Source organism: Hirundo rustica, chromosome 10 (assembly GCF_015227805.2).
Source record: "Hirundo rustica isolate bHirRus1 chromosome 10, bHirRus1.pri.v3, whole genome shotgun sequence".
Taxonomy (NCBI): domain Eukaryota; kingdom Metazoa; phylum Chordata; class Aves; order Passeriformes; family Hirundinidae; genus Hirundo; species Hirundo rustica.
Window position 1 is genome coordinate 13,373,462 of NC_053459.1, and position 24,097 is coordinate 13,397,558.

The window sequence follows — 24,097 nt, forward strand, 5'->3', positions numbered from 1 at the left end:
AATGAATGAATTTACAAGAAGTTTATGATGGAAAGTATATGAATTGTGAATGGGCAGATACATTGTAAAAGATTTGAACACTAGAATGTCAAAGAAAATAAATTTGATAATACCATTATAATACCAAGAATTACTCTGTGTTAATAATTCTAAGAGTTATATTTCGCTGAAATGCAGCAGCACCACGATACCACAACTTTCAGGCACTGTTTAAAATACACACTCTTTAAAATAATTTTTTTAAAATCTAAGATATTTAAATGAACATGAGTTTTTTTATTATTCATTCAATTTTTAATGCTAAGAATGCATGATCTCTATATACATTTTATTCCAATATTCAAAGTAAAATTAGCTGACAGCTAAATACACCTATATTCCCAGCTTTACAGAAGAAAGCAGTGGGCTCAAATCAGTGGCCACAGAGTTTTCTCAGCAGGGACACAGCGTGCACCACCTGCCTCTTGCCCAGTGAGTCGGTTCTAGGAATATCCTGTGAATCTGAATTTCTGGTGCTGGGTATGGTGAGAACGAAGGACACCAGCCCATAGGAAACACAACTTGATTAGGCCAGCTGTACTGTATTTAGATAACATGGAGAGATTTCATCAGTTCACAGCATTAAAACATGGTTATTCCCCTTCACACATTACACCTCCAATATTTAAATTACAAGTCAGCAGAAAAAAGGAATGGACATACCGACCTAAGTAGAAACATTCCCAGTTATTTATAGCATGAATATTAAGAGATAAATAGGTACTGACAGATGCTCCTCTAATCACCAAGAGCTGCCATGTCTCATCTTCTGTCCAGAAGGGATGTAATCAAGAGCTGCAGAACATACCATTAATGCAATATTCATAACACAGAGACAGAAATGTTTCTGGCCAGTGACAGGAAACAAGAGATGTGTTGGCTGTATGAACATTCTCAGACTCGTGCAGGCACATGGCAGGGATGCCTCCGGCCTGTGAAGCATTCGGGAGCTGGTGGACTGGGTCCCCCTAATATACGTGGGCAGGTGAACCCGGGTTGTTCTGTTCCACAGAGCCCAGGAACCTCCACATTTTGATACTGAAGGGAAAAGGCAGAGATGAAGATAAACATGTTGTGAATGTGCATGAATGTAAATAAGTTCAAAACCAGCACATCATGACATTTTCTCCTTTGAGAAATGTCCACAGATGCATTAATACTGAGCAGCTCTGAAGCACATTCTCCAGCCTGCAGGGATTACTTGGATGGAGCTGTCTTGTCCCTGTATCAGTATCCTCTTTGGCAACAGCATGCTAAATGGCAGCTTTTGTAGACCACAAACATTTCTTTTCCAGAGACATTCATGACTGCTTGAGGTTTAGCAGGATACGTTCATACCATCCATTTTGCTTCCATATCAGTACCCAGCATGACATTGTCTAATTACTAAAATGTAGAAAAGAAGCAGAAGAGGGGCTTGGGGTATAAGGCTTTTCTCTTGCATACATAATAAATCCCAAAATACATGATGTTCCAGATTCTAAAGGAACATTTGATTCCTGGAGGCATCAACTTTGTTGAAAACACATAGACCAAGCAGTGTGTTGAATAAAGCAAAAATAAATTAGCTTTTAAGAGCGATAAGTTAGAAAATTGAGGGCAAGGTGAAGAGATGCTGGATACCACATTCTTGGATGCTCAGATGTCTGGCTTCCTATATTTTCCTCCAAACAGAAAAGGGGAAGACACCACAATGCAAAAGATGAGGCAAAAGAATTCACATATCTGCAATGTGCTTTCAGACCTTTTGACTTCAGTGGCAAAAGAATGCACATGATGCAGCAGAAAACTGCTAAGGGCATGACTTTTTTCTGGCACTCATCACGCCTTTGGTCCCTGAGGTGATATCAATAAGGTATCAACAATTAACAGAAAACAAAAATTTGAAGGCAATTTTAGTTCCAAAAGCAACAGTGCAAGAACCAAAGCACAGTCAAGCAACAAAAGGTGCAGACAAAATACCCAATCCATGCAGGGCTGCTTAGTGTGCCTTGAGACTCTCCCATGAAAAAGCTGAGGCTGCATTGGAATTTCAGTGCTATGCCAGTATAGAAAGAGACTACAGCATAATCAAAGGGTAGTAACACTTATATAGAACCATGGTGTAAACAAAATGAAAATGTAACAGCAACAACAAAAACCTACAATAAAAGGAAGAGAAGACAAGAATGTCATTAAAAGAGATTAATCAGATATTTGAGAGGCATGGGGATTAGTCTGCCCCGTTATATTCACATGTGAGGTAAGGCAGAGTCTGCCTTGGAGCCACACTGGTAGAATACAACAACTCTTGCAAAGCAGTGGGGCACTTGCACAACCCAAAGGTAGAAAATGCAGTTGTGTAACTGAAGCTGCACAGGTTTGGCAGCTCATCTTTTGACTGCGGAAAGCAAGTGCTCTCCGCAGACTGCTTTAATTACTAGCATGAGCTGCTCTACTCTAATATCAAGTGCTAAGTGATTTTTCATAACCAGAGGGGGTTCAGGATCAGGTTGTGCTTTCATATTAAATATCAACTCTGAACAGTTTGTTGCTAACACAAAGCTGAATCATCAATATTTTATTCTTTAAATTACTGCATCAAATACACAGTGCACACTTTGCAGCAATCTGTTAAAGTACCAGCAATCTTCTGTAAGTAGTTTTTCTTCAAGAATCATTTTCTTTCCACATTCTCTACCACCCACTCAACAGCTGAATAACAACAGTACTCGTAGAAAGGGAAAGTAGTACTAATATTTCACCAGCAATGTCTTCTGCAAAGGGCTTTTTTAAAGCTTTGATGACCAACTTTCATGACTTCAAAAAGCAATTCTAATAGCCAGAAGAATTCTCTAAAAATAATTTTGTATTTCACCCTTTCCACTGCCTTCAAGCAGATACTGCAAAATCAGCAACTTCTGTTAATACGACTTGACTGATGAAAACAAGTCCATACTCATCACCTCTTCTTTAAAGTAGGAAATAAAATATCTTCCAAACTGCACAAAAGTTGAAAAGCGGTAAAAAACAATTTTGATCCAATACGCACTGACGAAGCTGAATTTGAAAAGCATAGATTCTTTATAGAGATACATAGTTTAAGGTCTGGCAGTGTAGTTCTGTATCTTTTCTCTGAACTACATCCTAGAATGCCACAGGACATGTCACTAGTAAAGTGTGCTATTTTAAGAACTTTGCATCCATCTTCCTCAAAATCACAAAAGTCAATAGTCATCTAAAAATACCTTCAGGGATTTATAGATTGTTTCATGGAGTTTGACAGTGACAAGAATAAAGCACAACTGCCATTCATCCTCATTCCCAATCCATGCCATCCAAGTGTGCTGCCCAGAGGATCTAGCTGAACACACAGCTAGCAATAAACTCACGCATTCCTAAGTCAGAGCCAGCCTATGGCCTTGGCAGGTCCTTAGTACCACGATGTCAGTGACTTGTGCTATTAAACCATAAATTTAAAGACAGGAATATTTTTCTTGAGTGCATTTCTGCACTGCTTTAAACAAAATGTAGCTTTGAGAACATTTGAAAATAAAACATAATGCAAGTACTTTCCTACAATCCCAACTTTGGAGTTCCAAAGAAATCAAATCAACAATTACCAAGTTTCACAAGAACTAAAACCATGCAGAACTATCTGAACATAAGCAATGATATTTCAAGTCAAGTATCGAGGAATGGATCTGAATTTTGAGAACTGCACAAACACAAGCCCTAATTCAGGCCAGGCAGCAGTCCTGCCATTGTTGATATGCCAGTCTAGAGAGCGAAATACACTGAATACGCAGAACGGGAAGCAGAACTGCCAAACAAGACAATACCACTAACAGAAGAACAATTCACTGTTACCTGACTTGGGGAAATTATAAGCTTAATCAGGATGGCCTCAACCCATGAGTAGTCAGGATTAAGCCTTACTAACATTCTGTACTGATGGAAAGATAACTTTGTGTTTCCGGCTCCTACCCTTTCAAGGGCTCTTGTACCTTGCCGTGATAGAGCAAAGACTGATTACCATGGTGTTCCAGTCATGAAGGAATAAAACCCCCTAGATCACCACCTGGATGACATCCAGCTATCTCCAAAGAGAGTTAGGACAGAAAGCACAGCCACATAAAAGCTGAGTCTGAAGCCTTGTCAGGGTCTGCCTACATAAGGAAGGGTAACCATTGTTACACAATGGTTTAACAATGAGATTTTGAGGACAGGCAAGCTCATCTTGGAGCTGAAACATCAGTTCAGGTAAGTACTGTAACAAAGGTAGCAAAGTTTTTTCCTGAACAGACCTTGTGGATTAAAAGAACTAGTCTGAATGCATGTGGCTTTACATTAGCTCTCACCTTTTTTAGAGTGAACCACAGCTCTTGAAAATCTTACCTATGTGAGCAGACTATTTTAAAGACACACCATTAGCATGCTAGATATTCTAAACTGTAAGGATTTTCTGGTTGCTTGATTTTGTGTTGTTGATTTTTTTTAACTCAGTCAAACAATTGATTCTCTAACCTAGTTTCCTCCCCAAACCCCACAGCATTTTACAATGAACTCAAATGAACTTAAAACTCTGAAGTTAAAATAGAAATAAATAGCTTTGAAAGGGGAAAACAAAGACAGCAGAATATCAGTAAAATCACAGATGGTGAGGATGACCTGAACTGATTTGAAGACACACTGTGTGTTTACTCCTTTTCGTCATTGCAATCTTTATCTACAAAAACAGTCTCGTAAGGCACAATTTGCACCACAGTTACCCCAGCCAAAGTCAAGCAATGAAGGCAGTGACAGACACTTGCTGAGGTAGACTGTAGCAAAACTAGAGTTTTGTGTAAAAGACAAATGAGCAACCATAAGGCAGAAATTGGCAATCTGGATCTACAATACTATCACCAATGCTACCACACAGTATCTTCTGGTTCTTCAATGAGAAAATTTTTCAGGTGCTTAGAATCTCATGCAAATACAAGCAACAGTCTTAACAGAACAAAAGTTTCAGCAACCAACCTGTTCTCTCCCAGTTAAGATCGCAAACTGGACTCTTGAAGACTTGTCTTACTGTCCACTTTTTATGTGAGGTATTCAGAAAGATTTTGCTCAAATTAATTTGTCCTGTCACATCTCTCAGGGACTGAGTTTAATCTCAGTCATATTCCAGATAAAAATAAAAAATGTACACAAAGTATTACTTTTAATAAAACTTTTAATGAAACTAACTTATGGCTTTTGTTTTTCTAATACTAAGCAGAAGTCCAATACTGAACCCTTTGCAGCAGGTCAATCATTTGTATTCACCAAGCAACTCGACACTCTAAGCTCAAAGCAGAATTACAAGGCTCCTCATCAAGTTCATAAGTGCTATTGAGAATGAATTTAATGCATTTAATTTGCAACTTAAACCATGGCCTAGAAAGCTCCTTTTAAATAACATCAGCCTTAAGAATAATAGCTTTCATTATAATGCTAATGCATCCACAAAAAAGCCCAAGCAGGATTTTAGCATCAGAAAGAGCCAAGACAAAGAAAAAACATATTCTAAGACTTTATTTCAGAAAAATAATGGCAGCTCTCAGGTGTCAATATTTTAGTTTTTGATATTCACAGTAGAAAGGGTATGCTGTGCTAAGAAACTGAGATGTTCACTCCTAGGAACATTATTAAATCAAAATAAAATGTTAAATGTTGGGTACTGTTTATATGTTTCCCAGAACACATAATTTGCAATCGTTTTTCAATTATTCAGGAAATAAGTAAACCTAGACAGAATGGCCATTCTGTTATTTATAGTTCATTTAAATATCAAAGAAGTCCTATACCTATCTAGCACTGATACTGAAAAGTGATCTTGCTCAATACTAGAAACGTGTCAGTTAATTGTCTAAACTATCTCACTACTCTTCTCCAAAAGTTTGTTTTGTTTTGTTTTTTAATCTTCAAGAACCATTATTCATAACATATGAAAACTGCACGTGAATGTCATCATATTTAAGAAACATTCCAGTTCACTTACTTGTAGCACCCCACTGCCCTCGAAGTACTTAAAGGACAGTCTTAAAAGAAGGAGTTGTGAAGTGATCTGCAGCAGGTCAGTCAATCGGAGCTAGAGTTTCTCATTTTCAGATAAGTATTTGTTATTTTATTGAAAACTGTATTAATTTATGAACAATCCATTATCTACAAATATTTTTATGAAATAAATTAATTTGCCTTAGAACACTAAGCATGAGCAGAACATCATTTACCTCACATTAATGAAGAGCAAACAGAAAACTACACCAGGAAAGTCATCTATAACAACCCATTAATTGAAATCCATTAGCTTTCAGGACATAAAGGTCAGGGAAAAAAAGAAAATTAATTACTTGATTTACACTTAAACTGGCTTTATACCAAAGCCACCCCTTCATTTACAAAAGGTTTTGCACATATCAGTAGCATTTTATCTTGACACATGCTGAATTCTTCACAAACACTGCTACTTTCACTACAGTCCTGACTTCTCTTTGCTACCCACAACTGCCAGCTCGGTACCTCAGCTGATCTCATCCATTCTTACACCGTGGAGACCCTGCAAGCTGGGATGACAAACTCTGTATTTTGTGCTCATAAACTGACCAAAACACCCATTTTGTTTGGCACCTCCTTGACTTATTTACTCTGGATAAAAGGAATATTAACTATACTGACCTAAATAGAAGTGGGTAACAATAAATATTACAAGTAGCAACTTATGTTTCTCAGACTGTTATAAAATACGTGAAACAATGCAAGTTCTTCTTGAGTGATGACTTCACTTCCACTAAGTTTTGGTCTAATTCTGACAGGATACTAACTTACACAATCATTTCAATTACCTTTCCTACATCCTCAGAACAAGAAGATGCCAACCTTTAGCCACACTGTTATAACACTGGTGAGGCCATGAGTGGAGTTCTGAGTTTCAGGCTGACCTTGCCAAGTGAGGTTCCAAAGTTTCCACTCTCAGGCCACTGTCCAAGCTGCTCCTTGCCCTGCTCTAACCTGGCCTAGTCCCTGTCTGCCTCGGTGGAGTAATGAACTAAAATAAAACAGAGTCAACAAGAGAACAGAAAAGACTCACTCTTCAATCCACTCTTCAATCCACTCTTCAATCCAAGGGAAGGCTATTTCCTCAAAAAATACACTGAATTCTCTTTCCAGCACTGTCTTGCATTTAAAAAACCACTTTGAACAAAATGCAGAAGAACAGGTCCCATAACCCCAACTCTCCTCCCCTTCGTTAGGCTACCAACAAGCAGAAGCTGCTCTTTGCCTGTCGAATCCTTGCCACTAAAAGAATGCTGTCCAAGTTCATGAAAATTCATGGATTCAGCATTATTAAACACACAAGTCATCTCCAGCTCTTGGAATCCCTGCACTGGAACAGGCAGAACCCTCTGAAAGCCTTCAGAGAAAATACCACAGCTCTCCGGCCTGGGTTTATGCTCTTCTCTACCCCTCTGCTCTGGGTGCTGCTGAAACCAGGGCACGAGCCTGACAGACACACCAGTGGTCTTCTGCAGTTTTTCTTTTCCAATGAGCAAAAAAGCTAGCAGAAAACTGTATTTTACAGTACATTCTATTTCATCTGATTATGGTTGCTGAAGTTGAAGGACAAAAATTAATAGAAACTGAGCACTGCAACAAAGGTAAAAATGAGCAGGTGAAAAAATAGGGTGAAAAAAGAGAAAAATTAACACTGAAAACTATGAAATAAGAAAGTGGACTAACAGGTATGCAGCAAAAACAATTTAAGTGGTCATGCTATAGACATATAACTACTTACTTGCTTTAAATTTTAAGAATCAGAAAACAAAAAGTATATTTTTGTGCCTGCTTCTGAGGCTCTAAGCCAAATTAGCAATTGTTAATTATGTTTTTCAAGACCTGCATTACTTGAATTTAAGTGACAGCAGTAATGTATGGTAGAAAAATTAACACAAAGACAAAACCCAACCTGCCAGCACTCCTGCCATTTCCCAACTGCACCAGAACACAAGATGAACTATCTGTGGTTCCAAGATGGGCAGCATTGTATCTATTGGACTTAGGAGATGGTACAGCTGGAAAAAAAACAAGAATATTTCTAATTCAGAAATGCCTTAGGGCAGCAGCTGGGAATTCACCTGTTACTTGTATCATTAATCACATTCTCTGAGACTATTAATTTAACCATGAGTCCTTTCCAGATACATTTCAAGATGAATTCCTGCCACTCTGATCATCTCATGACTGACGCATCACTCAGGGGATGAATCTATCAGATTGCATTTCCTTATGAGACTTGGAGATTGCTAGGTCAGGTGATCATGATTGCTGAGTGACATGGAAAAGCCAGAAACTGAGATTCTGTTCTCTGCATTTAACTCACACTCTTGCCAGGCTTCCAAACATCCTCTAGACATTTATTCTTGTTCCTTTTTTTTTTTTTTTCCCCCTAGTGTAATTTATTCAAAAAAATCAAATAACACAGTGCACTACAGAGAGAGATAAATTATTCTGATAGTTCATGTCCCTCTCCTCTGGAAGAACCAGCACTCCACACAACCAGCAAAAGTTGCTACACTGAATGAGAGCAAAGGCAAACTGGTCAAGAGTCTTACCAGCAGCAAAAGCTGACAGATGGGCAAGTAGGAATTAGACATATGCCCAGTAATTTTCCCAGAAAACCATCTCAGAACCTGACAGTCAAGGTCTTCCTGAACCACTCTCTGTAACTGATTCGTGCCACCTGTGCTTTGCAAATCCATTTAACTCCACTTTTAAGTAATTTTCTTTTTGAGCCTTCAAAAAGAGCATTTTGTCCACAGTGTTTTGTGTCAGCGCCTTTCATAACTGTAGAAGAAATTTTACAGGATAGATTTGGAATTAGGTATCTATTGCAGGATTTCTAGTTGAGAGACCTCTTAACGTCATTTTCATTTTATGTCTTTATCATATTTTCCCTCAGGATTTTTTTCTGGTTTATTTTTATCTATCCTTGGAGATAACTAGATTGTTCCTCTTGATATTCTGTTACCCTTTTCCTTTTTCCTTATGCTATATCCTTTCTAAGATAATGAAAATACAACACTCCCCCAAATTAGAATTTTTCACAAGAGATATACTGAGATCATGTTCTGTGTTGTTTGCTACTTTCTTTAATAACACACAACATTTCATTTACCCTTTCCATTACTGCATGGTACTGAGGTGACATTTTCATACAATCGTCAGTGACAACTCCAAAGTCTATTTCTGGAATTGAAGTATTTCATTTGTAGCCTGTCATATCCCTTTTCTCTCATGGCACTATTAATTTTAACAGACTTTGATGCAAGAGCCATAGTTTCCAAAAACTGTAATTACAACAACATTCTGATGACCACATGTTCCCATGAAGATTTTGATTTACATGGTCTCTGTTTTCAAAGATGTCTAGATGATCTGCAAGTCTTTATTTTCCCATTATAAAAAGAAACTGACTTGTCTTAAGAATACCTGTTTATACCTCTACCTGTTAATTCTTTCGTAATAATAAAGAATTTCCCAAAGTTCATACAATAAGGAAGTCAGACCTGCTTAGGTGCAGTCTCAAAGTACAGCTTTGCTGCTTTTTAAAAAGGCATCATATGTGCCTCTTCAAAATTTTTGTTCTAGGAATACCAAGACAGTTTAACAGAAGGATCACATACAATATAACTGATCATACAGTTCAGCCATATTAAATGCAGGTTTCATAAGAAATCCTGAATAAATGTCATTTCCTATTGTTCATGTGTGCCTCTTAAAACATTAATCTAAATTCTACTGGCACCTGAACCTTATTATTTTTCACACAGTAAAATGAGTAGTAGGAAATACTCTGAGCTCAAAGCTGGGACCGCCCTAGCTAGTTTTCTGCTTGGAGATAGGCATCTACTTTGGTATTCCACACCTGCCTGCAAATGTAGTTTTAGGTCTGTACTATCACCACCTCCATCAGCAGTATTTCATGGTCACTTTGCATAGCACTTGACTTAGCATCTAACTACTCAAGTGCTGCTCTGTAATGAGGCTTAATGTGCTCAAAGTCTAAAAAGCTGTACACAGAATTTCCCCTGCATACATCTTCTTAAATCACAGAGTTAAAAGGGAAATTAAAAGCAGTAGCAAAGAAGCGCAGTAAAAAGGGGGATTTTTTAAAAAATATAAATTGCTTTCCAGCAGTTTACAGCTTTCAAAGAGCAGTTAAAGCCATTAAATGATGGATCAGAGATTGTGATACATTTTGACATTCTCAAGTAGAAACTTTATTTGTCATTATACTTCTTACATAGGAAATACTAATTTATTACCCTGATTTGGCAACTACACCACGTCCCACTAAGCTTCCAAAATGCTTATTATATTAGTATCAATCTTTCAAATTAAGTTTCCTGACTTGGAATACAGATCCCTTTTTCTACTAAATAAACAAGCTTACTAGTTTCTCAAATCTATCCCTACATATTTATAGTCTGTGATCATATCATCTCCTGACTTTCCTTCAGATGAACTAAGCAGAGGTTCTTAAGTTTTCATAATAAAGCAGGTGTTCCTGAATATCACCTACAGTCAGAGAACGCTTTTCTGAGCACTCCAATCACTTACCATGATTTCAGACTGATTACCCTGCATGCTGCAGAGAAAATCCAGAGTTCCTTCTCTCTCCAATGGGAAAGCTGACTCCCTTCTCACCTGTACATCACACTGAGTATTCAGATACAGTCAGTTATCTAAGAAAAACAAGTACAACTTACTTAGTAAATTAAATTTGCTTTGAACTAGAACTGCAGCCCAGAAGCACAAGCAATCTTTACTCCCCTCCCTACTTTGTTATGAAAGGCAAACACTGCTACCTGGGAGCAATGGAACACAGGTTCAACTGACTTCTGCAGGCATCAGTCTTAGAAAAACAATTTCAAATAAGCAAATACACACACTGTGAGGCAGCACTGATAAGAGAATAAAAGACAAGAAACCAGAAGACTCATACACAACATTCCCACGGTACAGCAGTTTCCAGGAAGTACCACACAAAGCAGTAGGAAGAAAGTGAAGATTCCATCATCAATGAAAAATCCTGTATTATACCTGCATCCCCAAAAATGTCTGAAGTCCTAATTAGGAGACTGACACAGCGGCATAGATACTATTCTCCAACAACAACAATAATATTAACTTCCATACAGCTTAAAAAATTTTGGCAACTTACAAAACAACCCAAAACTTAAGCTGATTACAAGGATGCAAAAAAAATTAATAAGCAATTCTATTTTACCAGTGTTCTGGTATACCTTAAACGATTTTGTTCTGACTTTTTGTTTTCCTATGAAAAGTATGTATAAGGTGACCTGATTTTATGAAAATCATTGCTTAAATGTATCATTTCCAAAAAGACTGTTGCAAGGGACAAGAATATTCAAAGGAAACATTGTAACAGAGCAATAGACTGAAAAGTCATACATGCCAAGATCAGCTTACAACAGACAAAATGAGTCATAAATGTCTTATCTATCTGGAGAACACGTCAGCTCAGCTACAACCTAATGTGCAGTTCAAGTCCAACAAAAAGAGAAAAGCAGCAAATGCACAACAGAAACAAGCTGTACAGCAAGGCTGATATATTAGACAAGTGGGTTATAGGCAACGAGATGAAATTCAATACTGACAACAAGTCACATGGAAGAGCAATGAACAGCACAGAGGCACCCTGAGGAATACCAAACTGGAAAACAAGTCCAAAAGTGCTTTGGTTGGTGGCAAAAGTTTTTTTTTTTTTTCAATTATACAAGATAGACAGAAGGGAATCCTTGCTCTATTTTCAGAGGATTCTTTCAGTCCTTCCAAGAGCGCTCTTCTGATACTGAACCTTGTGTGTGCAGCCACAAAAACCTGGTACATGGAAGGGGGCCTTAAGTCCTTCAAAAAGCAAGTGACAGAACTGCACCAGTTTGGGCATTATTGACACTTACTTAGGGAATGAACTATCATGTGCTCAGATGGCCATGTTGGTCAAGTGGGGGTTAGAACTTTAACAACTTAAGCACCTGCTGTATCAGCAGTTTCCAGTAGGTAATGTTGGCAAACCTTAATAAGGAGTAAGAAAACTTCTGTGGCTCAGTAGAGTGAGGAAGCACTATTGGTTTGTCTTGGAGTCCAAGCAGCTCCTGGAAGAAACTCAAATAGTAGCAACAGGTGACCACTTAAGAGGTCAGTGGATGATCCCAAGTAAACAAAGGTATAGTTTAAAAGGTATTTCAGCTGACTATATCAAAGATAAGGCAACATTTTTTTCCTCTTTTTGTCATGACAAATTACTTTCAGGGAGAACATTGATGTAATTGATCTTGACCTGTATAGAATTGATGGTTGCTAATGCTATTTTGGGAGAGACCAGAAAAAGCAGATCCTCAAAAGGATTCAGAGACTACTTGCTGGATGGTGTGGTATTAATAAGCTGTCAAGTCTCAGTACTAAATTTGGCCTCTGTATTACATTTTCTGAGCTTCCACAACAGATGGCACAAGGTTATCAGCCTTTGTTGTGAAACAGGAATGCTCCTATGCATTCTGTAAGGAATAATATGGAGTAACAGTGCCAACTGATGACAAGGATTTCTCCTAAATTCCAACTGGAGAAACATAGAGCATTCTTGAAATCATCTATAGAACTATGCAATCTTCACTTGAATTATATTTGGAAAGACATATTAGGACCAGCTTTAAAGGAGGCATCCTTCCTCAGGGGAGGAATGCATCCACTGGGACCCCGCTGCTACAGAGCCATTACATGATAAGCAAAATGTGAATTATGTGGTTATGCCAATAAACAAGAACAAGGCACTTCATTTCAATTGCACATGAGAAACATAACATGAGGATGTTTTCTTTGCATTGTCGTCTTTTGTGGATCTGTCGCAGTAATTCAAAATTGAACTGTACTGGAAATGCTTCACGGTACGATTATGCTGGAAGTTTAGCAAGCAGTAGCATGTTGAAATTAGTTTGAATTCTATCCCAGGGAGAGGAGTGACGGACTTATTCTTCCGGAATTATAGACCCTATAGAGCCTAAATACTTCACTGAAAAATTTTAAAAGCAATTGTTATTAATCAGGAGAAATTTAAGTTCCTTCTTTGATTTGGAATGCAGAAAAAAGCAGTGGCCCCAGCAGAGGTTCTAGGAAAAAGAAACATCCTTTTCAAAGGATACTGCAGAGCTGGTGTGCATATAAAGATTTCAATTTCTCTTGTTTAATAAAACAATGTCTCTCCTTGAAGTTACTATAAATCTCAGAAAGGCTGTGGACACAAAGTTTACCAGGACTCTGAGCTGGATCTAAACTAGAACTCTTAAACTGCACAACAGAATACCATGTCAGCTCCCAAACAGGGATGCACAGATCATCCTAAAACACAAGGTCATGTTTTCTAAAACCATCTAAGAAGCTTCTGTTGAGCTCAAGTCTTCAAAGTAAAGGAAATATCCTGCCCATTCTTTATCATAATTGAGAGTGCTCTTGATGTTGTGGACCAAAATAGAAGAACAGGAAGAAGACGATTTTCACTTTACATTCAGTGGTTCTATCAGACAGTAATTTAGTTAATAATTGTATTAGATGAAGCATGTACAGCAGCTTTGGCAGCAAAACAGAAATGCTATACTACAGGAGCCATGCTAGAGCTGTTCAGTAAGCTGACAGCTGGTGAAAGACAGACTGGCCTGTATTTGACTTTCAAAACACTTTGTCAATCAATACAAGCTTCAACTGTATTGTGATATAGGGCAACTATCACAATATAAAAGAAATAATAAAGCTATATAAGAGCCCTAAAGAGTCCTACCTTTTTCACAGGCTTCCATGCACTGGGCTTCATACAGCAAGACCTTGTTAGTCCACCTGAATTTTTACTTGAAGACAATGCCTTAAGAGGGGATCCAATGTCTGCCTTGCCTGAAGATTTAGATTCTTGGGCACAGTGCAGACAGAAAGCCCCAGTAGCAGCACCAGCAGAACTCCAAAAGCAAAAAATTCTGTGTCTCCTTCCTTCTTTACCAGATTTCTGACTCATTCTGGAAAAAGTAATTTTCTTGAGATACAACACAACAGAAATATGAAGAAATTATGTCACCGACTCAGAGCCAGACAGGGCTGGGAGACCAGGAAAGAGAAAGTGGAGCCTAAATGCCTGTGGCAGGAAGCGGTGCCTGCAGGTAGCTGGAGCACAAGTTCAGCTCTTACCAGCACTCCCTCAGTCCTTAGCAGCAGCGCCGTGCTGCAGGTGATTAGCTGAGGAAAGGACCTGCACATGCCAGCACTGCAGTCACACACAGGGCACAGCCCAGGGCTGCACCTCAGCACAGGGGCACCAGCAGGACGCTGACAAACCCTACACGGCGTCACACGAGTCAGGCCAGATATTCCTAAAAGGTATTGATACTGTTAGGGTTTTTAAATTGCCTATCTCTAAAACGTCAAGCAAATTTCACAGTCTTAAGAAGTTTCCATCTCTACCGTACGCAGAAGATGTTTACAAAATGAACCAAAGGTTCCAGAGAAAGTCCTATAATGCTTTGGTTAAACTACCAAGAATTTCTTGCTATTTTGCCTATTGACTGGAACACTTATTAATGCATTCCTCTTACAGAGTAAAGTCATACCATTTTTATCACTGCTACAATGCCATCTTACAGAAAACGCAAACAGTGGCAGAACTAATTTGCAAAATAAACTCATGCTTTTACAAATGTGTGATTTTACATGCCTAAAAATCAAAAATAAGAAGGAAACTAAGTACAATAAAACTCACATTTCCATTTCAGAAGGTGCATTGTTATAGACAAAATCATTCAAAGTATATATTATTTATTTCAAGCTGCTTTCTCCTGCATTCATCACAACATTAGCAATAACAATATATAAATACTTCAATATATATCAAAATACAGGAAGGATAAAACTATTGCCCTAGGAAATCAGTTTTTCAAGAAGTACAATAAAAGAGGGATTAGGGTAGAGACCTGACTTTTTTTAATCATTATTTTTTTAACACGCCTTACAACACCTCTGTGTTGTTGTGTGATTAGACGTAGTATTTTACACGTGCTAGAAGTACGTCCATAATACTCCAATGACTCTGAGAGCAATAGTCTAGGACTAATGATGCAGTAAAACTTTTATCAAGATCTTAAAAGGACAATACACAAAGTCGAGAAATGACTGAGCTCAAACAACTCACAAAAGCAGTTGATAAGCTCTGAAATTTAAAATTAAGATTTTGAAATGGTTAAGCAGATTTAGGATGATTTTTCTGCCCTGATCCTTTTCATCTTTCCTAAAACATGTCTTAGAAAATAGAAGTTAAAATGAGCACAGGATATTCGAGGAGCTAAACAATTTTTCAGCATCAAATGCTACAAATGTATGCTCAGTTACATGCTAGGAACAGCCTCAGTGCAGTGCTGTTAGAACCAGTTTAATGACATGTGGGATACAGACAAATTAGTTTCTTCATTTGTAGCCCACCGTGGGCCAAATACCAACAGTTAAAATGATTTCTGAGACATGAAATATGGAATGACTGGCAAGAATAGGGGCTTCTCAGAGCTCTGGAAAGACTTCAGGCAAAAGCAGAGCTCTTGATACAGCTATCACCCTCGATGCACTGTGCATATCTCTTGTTAGGACAGCACTTTACCCAGGATTTGTCATTTGCATAATGATGCATTTACTGAGCTCATCGCACAGTTATTCACCCTTGCAACAGTATAAATTTGTTGTATGCTTGGTATTATCACTACCTTCCATTTTATACCACAGATTTGGCTTTAATTAAAGAAATTTAAAAATTTGCTGACATAAAAATTGATATATCAGCTCCTAATCAAATTCTTTTATTCTCCTATTCGAGTGACTAACAACCACATCACAGAGAATGAGAAGGAAGAAACAATAAAGGCCTCAAATTCCTGAGCATGTTAAATCTGCTTCCAGGACTCAGAAAGAAGTCTGGTGTGGTCAGCTGGGCACCATGCACTTGGGCCTGCGTGCATTCTTTTGGGCATAAACCCAAAAGAATTGGGATAACTATAGCAAAAAGCAGCGCTACCATATCTATCATCAACTTCAGCCTTGCTTCTTTAAGATACAAGACCCTACTCAAAAAAAACCCTACCTCAAAATCCAAAGTACTCTTACCACCTTGCTGGGGTGAGGGTGACCCAAGCAGGTCCCAGAGGAGGACAGGCATGGGCTACCCCATCCCCAGGAGCCATTTCCCTTTCACTGGAGGTGGAGGGAATGAAGCAAGCATGACCATTTCATGCCATCCAAGAAAGCCGAGCAAATGAAGGGACGGCTAAAACTGGGGGTTTGTAGCAGGTGCATACAGGAAGCAGGAGACAACCACTTTAAAAACCATCAAATGATTTTGTGGCTGTTAAAAATGATGTCACAACAGTACGACTTGATAAAACCCACAGTCACATGTAGAATTTCTATAGGCCAGGTTAGAGAACACATCACATCTAATTACTTATTTGGACTCTACAAATGTGATTACATTCAAATGATGGGGATGTATCTCGAATGAATAAAAGGCATGCATCAAGAATGTCCAGAATACTACACCACAGAACACAAACTGAAGAGAACTAAAAAAACAAAATTGCACCATAATGAACAACCTCCAAATGCCTTTTTCTCTCCTGAGGCTAGAACAGCTGCAATGGGTGGATAAGGTGCAAGCACTGTACAGCATCCTTCCAGAGGAAGTGGCTTCAACAAGCTCTTATGTTTTTAGTGCATGACTTCTGAATATGCTCATTAAGGTTTTTTTAACAACCACTTAAAAATATTTTATTTTTTCTCCTCCTTCTGGCCATGAACATGTATAAGTAGTTCTTTCTAATTAAGAACTGTCAGAGCTATGAAATAATTTGGCAGGCTTTCCCAGAGGTAAGCAATCTTTTTCATAGCAGAAAAACAGAACAAACACTGGGATAATCACAGAATCATGGTTTGGTTTGAAGAGATCTCAGGAATTTTACCTGATCCAACCCTGACTCAAAGCAGAGGGTATTCCATATTTTATTTATGAGCAGATTTCTAGGCCTGACTAGTCAGTCCAATTTCAAGCTTCACACGTTCCAACATTACTTCTTCAAGATTTAAACAAATGAGAGCAACTATATTTTTTATTCAAAAGCTTAATACTGTATATATTTACTTAAAAAAATACCCCAACAGTATTTCAAAGCTATTATGTCTACATAATGCATCACTTGAAGTTGTGCAATGACCCATTAGAGAAACTACAGGATACATCTTCTACATCATGCACAAGATGCAACGAGAAAGTCAAAATTCCCCTCTAAGCTCACCTATTCATTGTTTACTCCAAATTCATAAGCAACAAAACAGGTAGCAACAAGCGGACTTCAAAGGAAGTGCCAGTTTACCATCTCTAAATCTACTGCTAACAGAAATTATAGGACTAAAATTACAGTGTCTGAGGGTAACAATTTTTTCCTTTTTTTATAAGTTTTTGCAGTATTTCAGGTTAAATCATTCAAGACATCTTGACTAATGACTAATTTCACTTGACAGTAGCAAAACAAACCTAATCTCCCATGTTTAAATAATTCTGACATTTGAGCATTGTTCCATAGGTCTTAGTCATATTTTCCTAAGAGATACTAATTTTCTAATGCCAGTAAGTTTAAACTTCTCTCAGTGTCAACCTTAACAAGTCATTCAAAAGCCACACAATTAATATTAGCTTGCTTGCTTATACCTGACTTTGAATGATGATTAACACAAAAATCACATAGAGCAGATGGACAGTGAAGTTGAAAAATGTCATGCTTTTCTTACAGGCTGCACTATTGAATGTACACCCTGTATGTAAGGGAGGGAATCCTTCATCTGTGTAGTATTAGTAGTCAAAAAAACCTAGAAAGCTGTTACAGAATTTAATTTGTTTTACCTAGAGTTAAGCTTTTAAATTATTTAATTCTTTACATAAAATTCCTTAACCATTAAATACGTAAACTCTTTGATTTGACTTCTTACTAGAGCTAAGGAATTGATATTTCTTAACCACGTTATTGCCCTCCAGAGTTAGGCAGTACAAATGCAAACTACATTTTCAATATTTTACTGTTTCATTAGGAGATCTCATATTTAAAATTGCTGGAGGCTCATCACTTGCAAAATAAATAAAAATCAGCCCTCATTTAGTGTTTCCATTTTCACGCTTTAATGCTTGAAATTATACAGAGCCCTTTAAAATATGAAAATGAAAGCAGACAGAAAACGTCATTCATAAATAAGAGATTATATGAAATCACGCATATATAAATAATTGCCCTTTCTGACTAGCAAAGGAAGCGGAAAACATGCAGACACAAACACTTTAACGTGTGGCATATTACCTGGGTGGAGCTGGCAGCGACAGAAATGCAGTCAATGAAGCCATGTCTCCGAGTGAAAAATGCCACTATCTGCTGCCACCGGGACGGCTCAGCCCGTAACGGCTCAGCCCGTAACTCATCTGCTGAGCCTCTCTTTGCCCACTGCTTCTGTTTGGGGCCTACAGAGCTGTGGCTGGAGCCAGCGTTGCCTCGACTGGCGCGAGAATAGAGGAGTGTGTTATTTCCGAAAATGTAATTCATCTCTGCAGCCCTGCAGGTGGTTGCCAGGCAGTCTTAATTCCCTACCAGCTGCTGAGTGGTGAATGAGCAGGAGGAAAAAAAAAAAAAAAAAAAAAAGGCAGATAGAATTACAGCAGCATCGTTTACAAACCAGGAAAACAAAATTCTTGTTAGTTGACGCTGGTTTTCTTCCAAGGTTTTCCAGCTCTTACATTCCCTCTCTACCTGTGGTTACAATGATGATTATAATCTTGAGCAATTAAAAAAAAAAAAAAAAAAAAAAAAAAAAAAAGGCAGCAAGCAAAGGTTTTCCTTGTTTTTCCTTTTCAGAATGCACAGGATGATTGCCTTCTCTTCCTAGCTGCCAACAGATATTTAAGGGAAGCTGGGTAGCAGGTACAGTACAACGTTACAAATTCACAGCTACGAGGATGGTGGTGGATGATAACAGCTACTGGGTGGAGAAAGCACAGATCAAAAATAACCAAGTTTCAATCACTGCCTGTAGAAATATCCAATAGCATCTTTTCGCTTCCTTGCTTGCATAAATTATGAACCTGAAGCAAACAAAACAGGGAATATAGAGCAGAGCTGCATTTTTCACTGATTCTGTCTTTATGAAAACCTTCCACACAGCAAAATGACTTTAACACCATGGTCAAACCAAATATTTAAGAAACAACCGTTTGCTGGCTTCTTCTCGTCTTTCCCTGTTCTTTTGTGCATAAAACAACTATAGTGGGAGTGAATCACATTGCCACAAAACAATCATTTTGTGTAGTGCATCAGAAGATGCCTAGTGAAGTTGTTCTACTGTGGTTTGGGGTTTTTTTAACCCTCAAGACAATCAGAGACAAATTAAACGTGACAAGTCCACACTGCTGTTCCTACTCTGTCAATAACATGTCACGTTTACAACACCTATGCCCAAATTCCTGTGACTATTGTAAGCATATTATGAAAACAATAAATATATGTATCTTTCTGACTCAAAAATACTTCTCAAAAGTCCAAGAATAATTCAAAACCAAGAAATTCTTACTATTCACTAATGACTTTTCAGTAAGATTATTTTGATCTCTTGTGCACATGACAAGTATTACTGTTACAGGTTTTCTCTGCTCTCTTCATAGCAAAAAAGAATCTGCAAGATTATACGGAATTCAAGTTACCTTAGAGAACTCACTATTCAAATTTTTATAGCCAACTATTTTTAAAAAAACCCTCCAGCTCACATCAGAGGGATTATTTTGGAAATCAGTTAAATGTCAAATTTTCAATACCAGCTCATCTCTGGAAAGCCAAGAGTTACCAAAACCATTTGTGGTATATTTCCACAGTCATGATCACAGCACCAGGGCAAACATTCTAAAAAAGCAGAGAACTCTCCATGTGATAAACAAAAGTATAAAAAAATCCTTACAACACAGCCACAACTTATAGCCCCATAATTCTAAAAATCCACTGATTCATGATGTGCATTTTAGCGGAGTTACTGAATTCCCTCACGTACTTTTTCAGGTGCAACATAATCTGCTGTTTAACAAATTCTTACTGACAGCTATCCTATTCTGAGCAACAGTTTTTTCCCTGCCAGCTTCTATTACAAGCAGAAATAAGAAGTACATTAATTGAAATCTGTTGTAGCGAGATCAATGCACCATTTACTTCTGGCCACCAGTACAGCTCAATAACACGCCACATGCCAATATTCTGAGCACACCTTTCAGACAGACTTTATTAATATTTATACAACACAATGGCTTATCACTGTAAGTCATATGAAACTGGGTCTGACTTGTGCAGTGTCCTTAAAGCTATGAGCATAAGATAGATAATGGAGGTTGAGAAATGCCTCAGACACAGTACATACAACGACCCTTCCAAATGGACAAGCTTTTCATAATGGCGATTTTTTCATAGGAAGACTGCAGCACTTCCTGAGCCCTATTCTTTTGCAGACACACAAAAACCTAACCTAGCCTGAAAAATGCTATGAATTTATTACCAGAGAAATTGATTAATCCCCGTCTATGACTGAAGGTGTTTGGAACAAGGTACAAATAACATGCTTTGAGTTCTAAGTCTTTTTATAAAGAGTTACGGTAAAAATATTTTTAATCTTTTTCTACATATGGGCCTTGAATGTCAACACTGCTATACTGTTTATTAAATATCTTAGAGCACGAGAATTTGTCTACCATTCAAAAGAACTTCTTCAAGAATTAATTTTTCTCTCTGTTTCTCCCCATAGGCCCCAAACAAAGTCACATGGAAGAATATTGTGCAAAATTCTGAAAGAAAACACCACAATACATGGACAAGAAATAGGGTATTTTATTTTATTTAGGAAATTTTATTACTATTATATCAATCTGAAGATAAGAAATGTTTGCTGTGTTTTAGGGCAGTTTCTTTCAAGGATGATTCCCATACATCCAACAATCCACTACGGCATCAATTACAAAGTGATTTTAGAAATCAGCACTTCAGGAAAGCATCGCATGGACAAAAAGCTTCCTGAAAGTGAAGCACTGATGATTTAATTTCAATTGAGAGAGAAATCCAGAAAAGTACTTAAGGAAGAGGTTATGCAATCCTGCTGGTGATGCAAGGCAGCAATCTGTGTCACCTACACTCCATATGGGTGCAATGATATCGAGCAAGATTTGCTGACGCCTAAGCAGATACCGCTGCAGTTATTTGTAGAAGGAGCTGGTACTGTGGTGATGAGACAAACCCTGATTTTTACATGCTACAAAGCAACTTGAAGATAAAGGCAAAGCATAGCTCTGGCACAAAATCAGGATAGCACAAAGGAGTCCAGATTAGAAGAATGGTCACTTGTAGAGTTGAAAAAACAGTGGGAGGTTGTAAAAACAAGGGCTCGTTTGAGTCAAAGAGCATTTCAACAGAGGGTAAAACACCTACAAGTAGAAACTGGAAAAAGTTCTATTTGCACAGAAAAGGCAATATCCAGAGAAAGGAAAATCATCAACACAGATGTCGCAGCTGGAACTGCATCTGTGAATGATTGCCTCCAGAGTCAGGAGGTAGAACAGGGAGGCTCATCAGGAAACTGCAGGAAGTCCTAAAAGGAGTAGAGAGCTTCCATCACCCCTTTTTCAAATTCTGATATTGAACTGATGGGGCTAAAATTAAAAAGAAAGCAAACAAAAAACACTACACACTAAAACAAAACAAAACCCACTATTTACTGTTAGCAAGAATTGAGAATTTGCAGATTTGAAAAGATTCCCACCCCAAAACAAAACAGCACATAATTAAGATTTCTATATCACTACACATACCTCTACAGGGTAAGAAATTTTCTGGAAGATTTGTCTGCATCTATAGAGGCTGCAGAGTAACATTACTTGTTCTGTGGCCAATTAGCAAGATACAGTGATCACAGTAGTCACTAATTGTAAAAATAAACATCAAATACTTAGACTAGAATTCCTTTCACTTTATATCCAAGAAAATTGGTATTATCAGCTGAGACAAGTCAAAATATGACATAATGCTGTATTTTAATCTCTCAGATAAAGGTTTCCTAGGTATAACTTTACAAGCAGAATGCACACCTAAAATTAAACAGACACAGCAACAAAAATTGTTTGTGAACAGAAACAGCAATTATATCTCATTACTCTTTCTAAATAAGAACCAACAGTCCCCCTGAAGCATTTAAAAAATGTCTTATATTAATTTGACTACCATTTGGCAAAACAGAGTACTGGCTAAAGAACCACAGACCCTAAAGACCCTGATTGTCTTAACAGAGAAAATTCAAGAATCACCTAAAATGTGGCAGGGGCCTATGTTATTTTCAATATCAGTTAGGTTTTGACCAAAAACAGAGGCAAAAGAAGTGTTCAGAACTTGGATATTCAAACATAAGACTACGCAACTTAAACTCTTCAGGCATGGGAACAAAAGCAATACTGAAAATGTAGATACAAACTCATGTTTCTTTCTTACACTTTTCAAAATTCTGTATTTAACAAACTTTTACTGGCGTAAGTCTAAGTCTCATAACCAAGTACATGCTATATTCTAAGCCAAAGCCCAGGAGCTCAGGACTCAAATGTTGTGGAGAAAAAAATCGTTAACTTTTTTTGCTAAGAGATGCTAGAAAGTCTATCTTAACTTTTAGTTCAGATAGGACTGAAGGATAGTTCTTCACTAAGTATCATTTACATAATTAATAAAAAGTACACATCTTACTGCTGAAGCCAACTTAGAAGTAAACATATCCCAGCCCAATTATTCTATAATGATCTACTTCAGCATAAATATTTAATATAAAAGATCATTACCTTATTACTCACAATACACCTCAGACAACCTACCAATCTGGGCAGATTAAACTGCTTGGTCCTCCGCACCCTGCTCATGAAGCTCCTGCCCATCTTTTTGGCTCGCCAGACTGATAAAAACATCTCGTGTTTACTGCAAGTCTCCTTAGGCTTGCTTCAGTCATCAAAATGAACCCAACTGCACTGAGAGCTCAGGGAAAATCTTGGGTGAAAACAGTGCAACCCCTTTCTAGGACGACTTGATGTTGATTACTGTATCTTAGGTTGTTCTAATGTTTGGATTAATCCACAGTCCATCTGTTACAGTTTTTCTTTCTTGTCTCTGTTGACAAGAATTTATTGAGCAGATCCCTATAGAGAACTGGGCAGATTTGGTCAACTGCTTCTTATTATAAAACACAAGCTGATTCCTTTGCATGCATTTTCACATTCTTCAATTACAATTTAAACTCAGTAACCTATCAAGAACTTGGGCAATGCGTTTTAATTAAAAACTGCATAACAGCTCCTCTCAAGTGTGACCACCAAAGTACGATACTAGTCTAAAAATAAGTATGCCTGAGAGTTTCTTCAAGCTTTTCTTTATGACTTCCAGTATTCTATGTATGTTCCTAACACCAGAAGCATTGCCTTTCTGCTGAAGATGGCAAAGCTTTACAAAATTCTCAATTCAGAAAAAGTAACATATTGCAACCTTCTCGCAACCATAACCCAAACTGCAAATTACAACTCAACTGATTTTTGATTTCTAAATGGAAACAGTATCTTCATCTTCAGGTTAACCTCACCTGCCTACACAGACTGGAGTAGGACAAGAAAATCTACCGGGACAAAGAGGAAGTTAAAATTACTTTGACTGCTGGCTAACCTTGAACATGCCCGGTTCAAAACATCAAGACCATTAGACTTCCTAAGAGCAGAAAAACTCCCCCAATTAGCAGAGAAGGCTGTTTTAACAGCAGCTCCACAAGCTCTAAAAGACTTCTGGGGAAGCACTTGAGAAAACAGAGGGGATTAGAGAAAAGACACACCAGGAGATGAAAAGAAGGGAACCTATTAATATTATCA

At 37.8% G+C, this 24,097-nt stretch overlaps 1 protein-coding gene across 25 annotated transcripts in view; it reads right to left on the minus strand.

The window, feature by feature from the left end:
• DLG1 (discs large MAGUK scaffold protein 1) overlaps positions 1–24,097 on the minus strand; it is a 146,792-nt gene that overhangs the window by 63,216 nt on the left and 59,479 nt on the right. For 2 of the 25 annotated variants that reach the window (XM_040073687.2, XM_040073686.2), the window contains exon 1: positions 18,489–18,728. The exons of the other annotated variants lie outside the window; for them this stretch is intronic. In XM_040073687.2, coding sequence (XP_039929621.1) covers positions 18,489–18,728 — 240 coding nt within the window. Of the gene's footprint in view, positions 1–18,488; positions 18,729–24,097 lie in introns of those variants that run through there. 25 annotated transcript variants of the gene reach the window in all.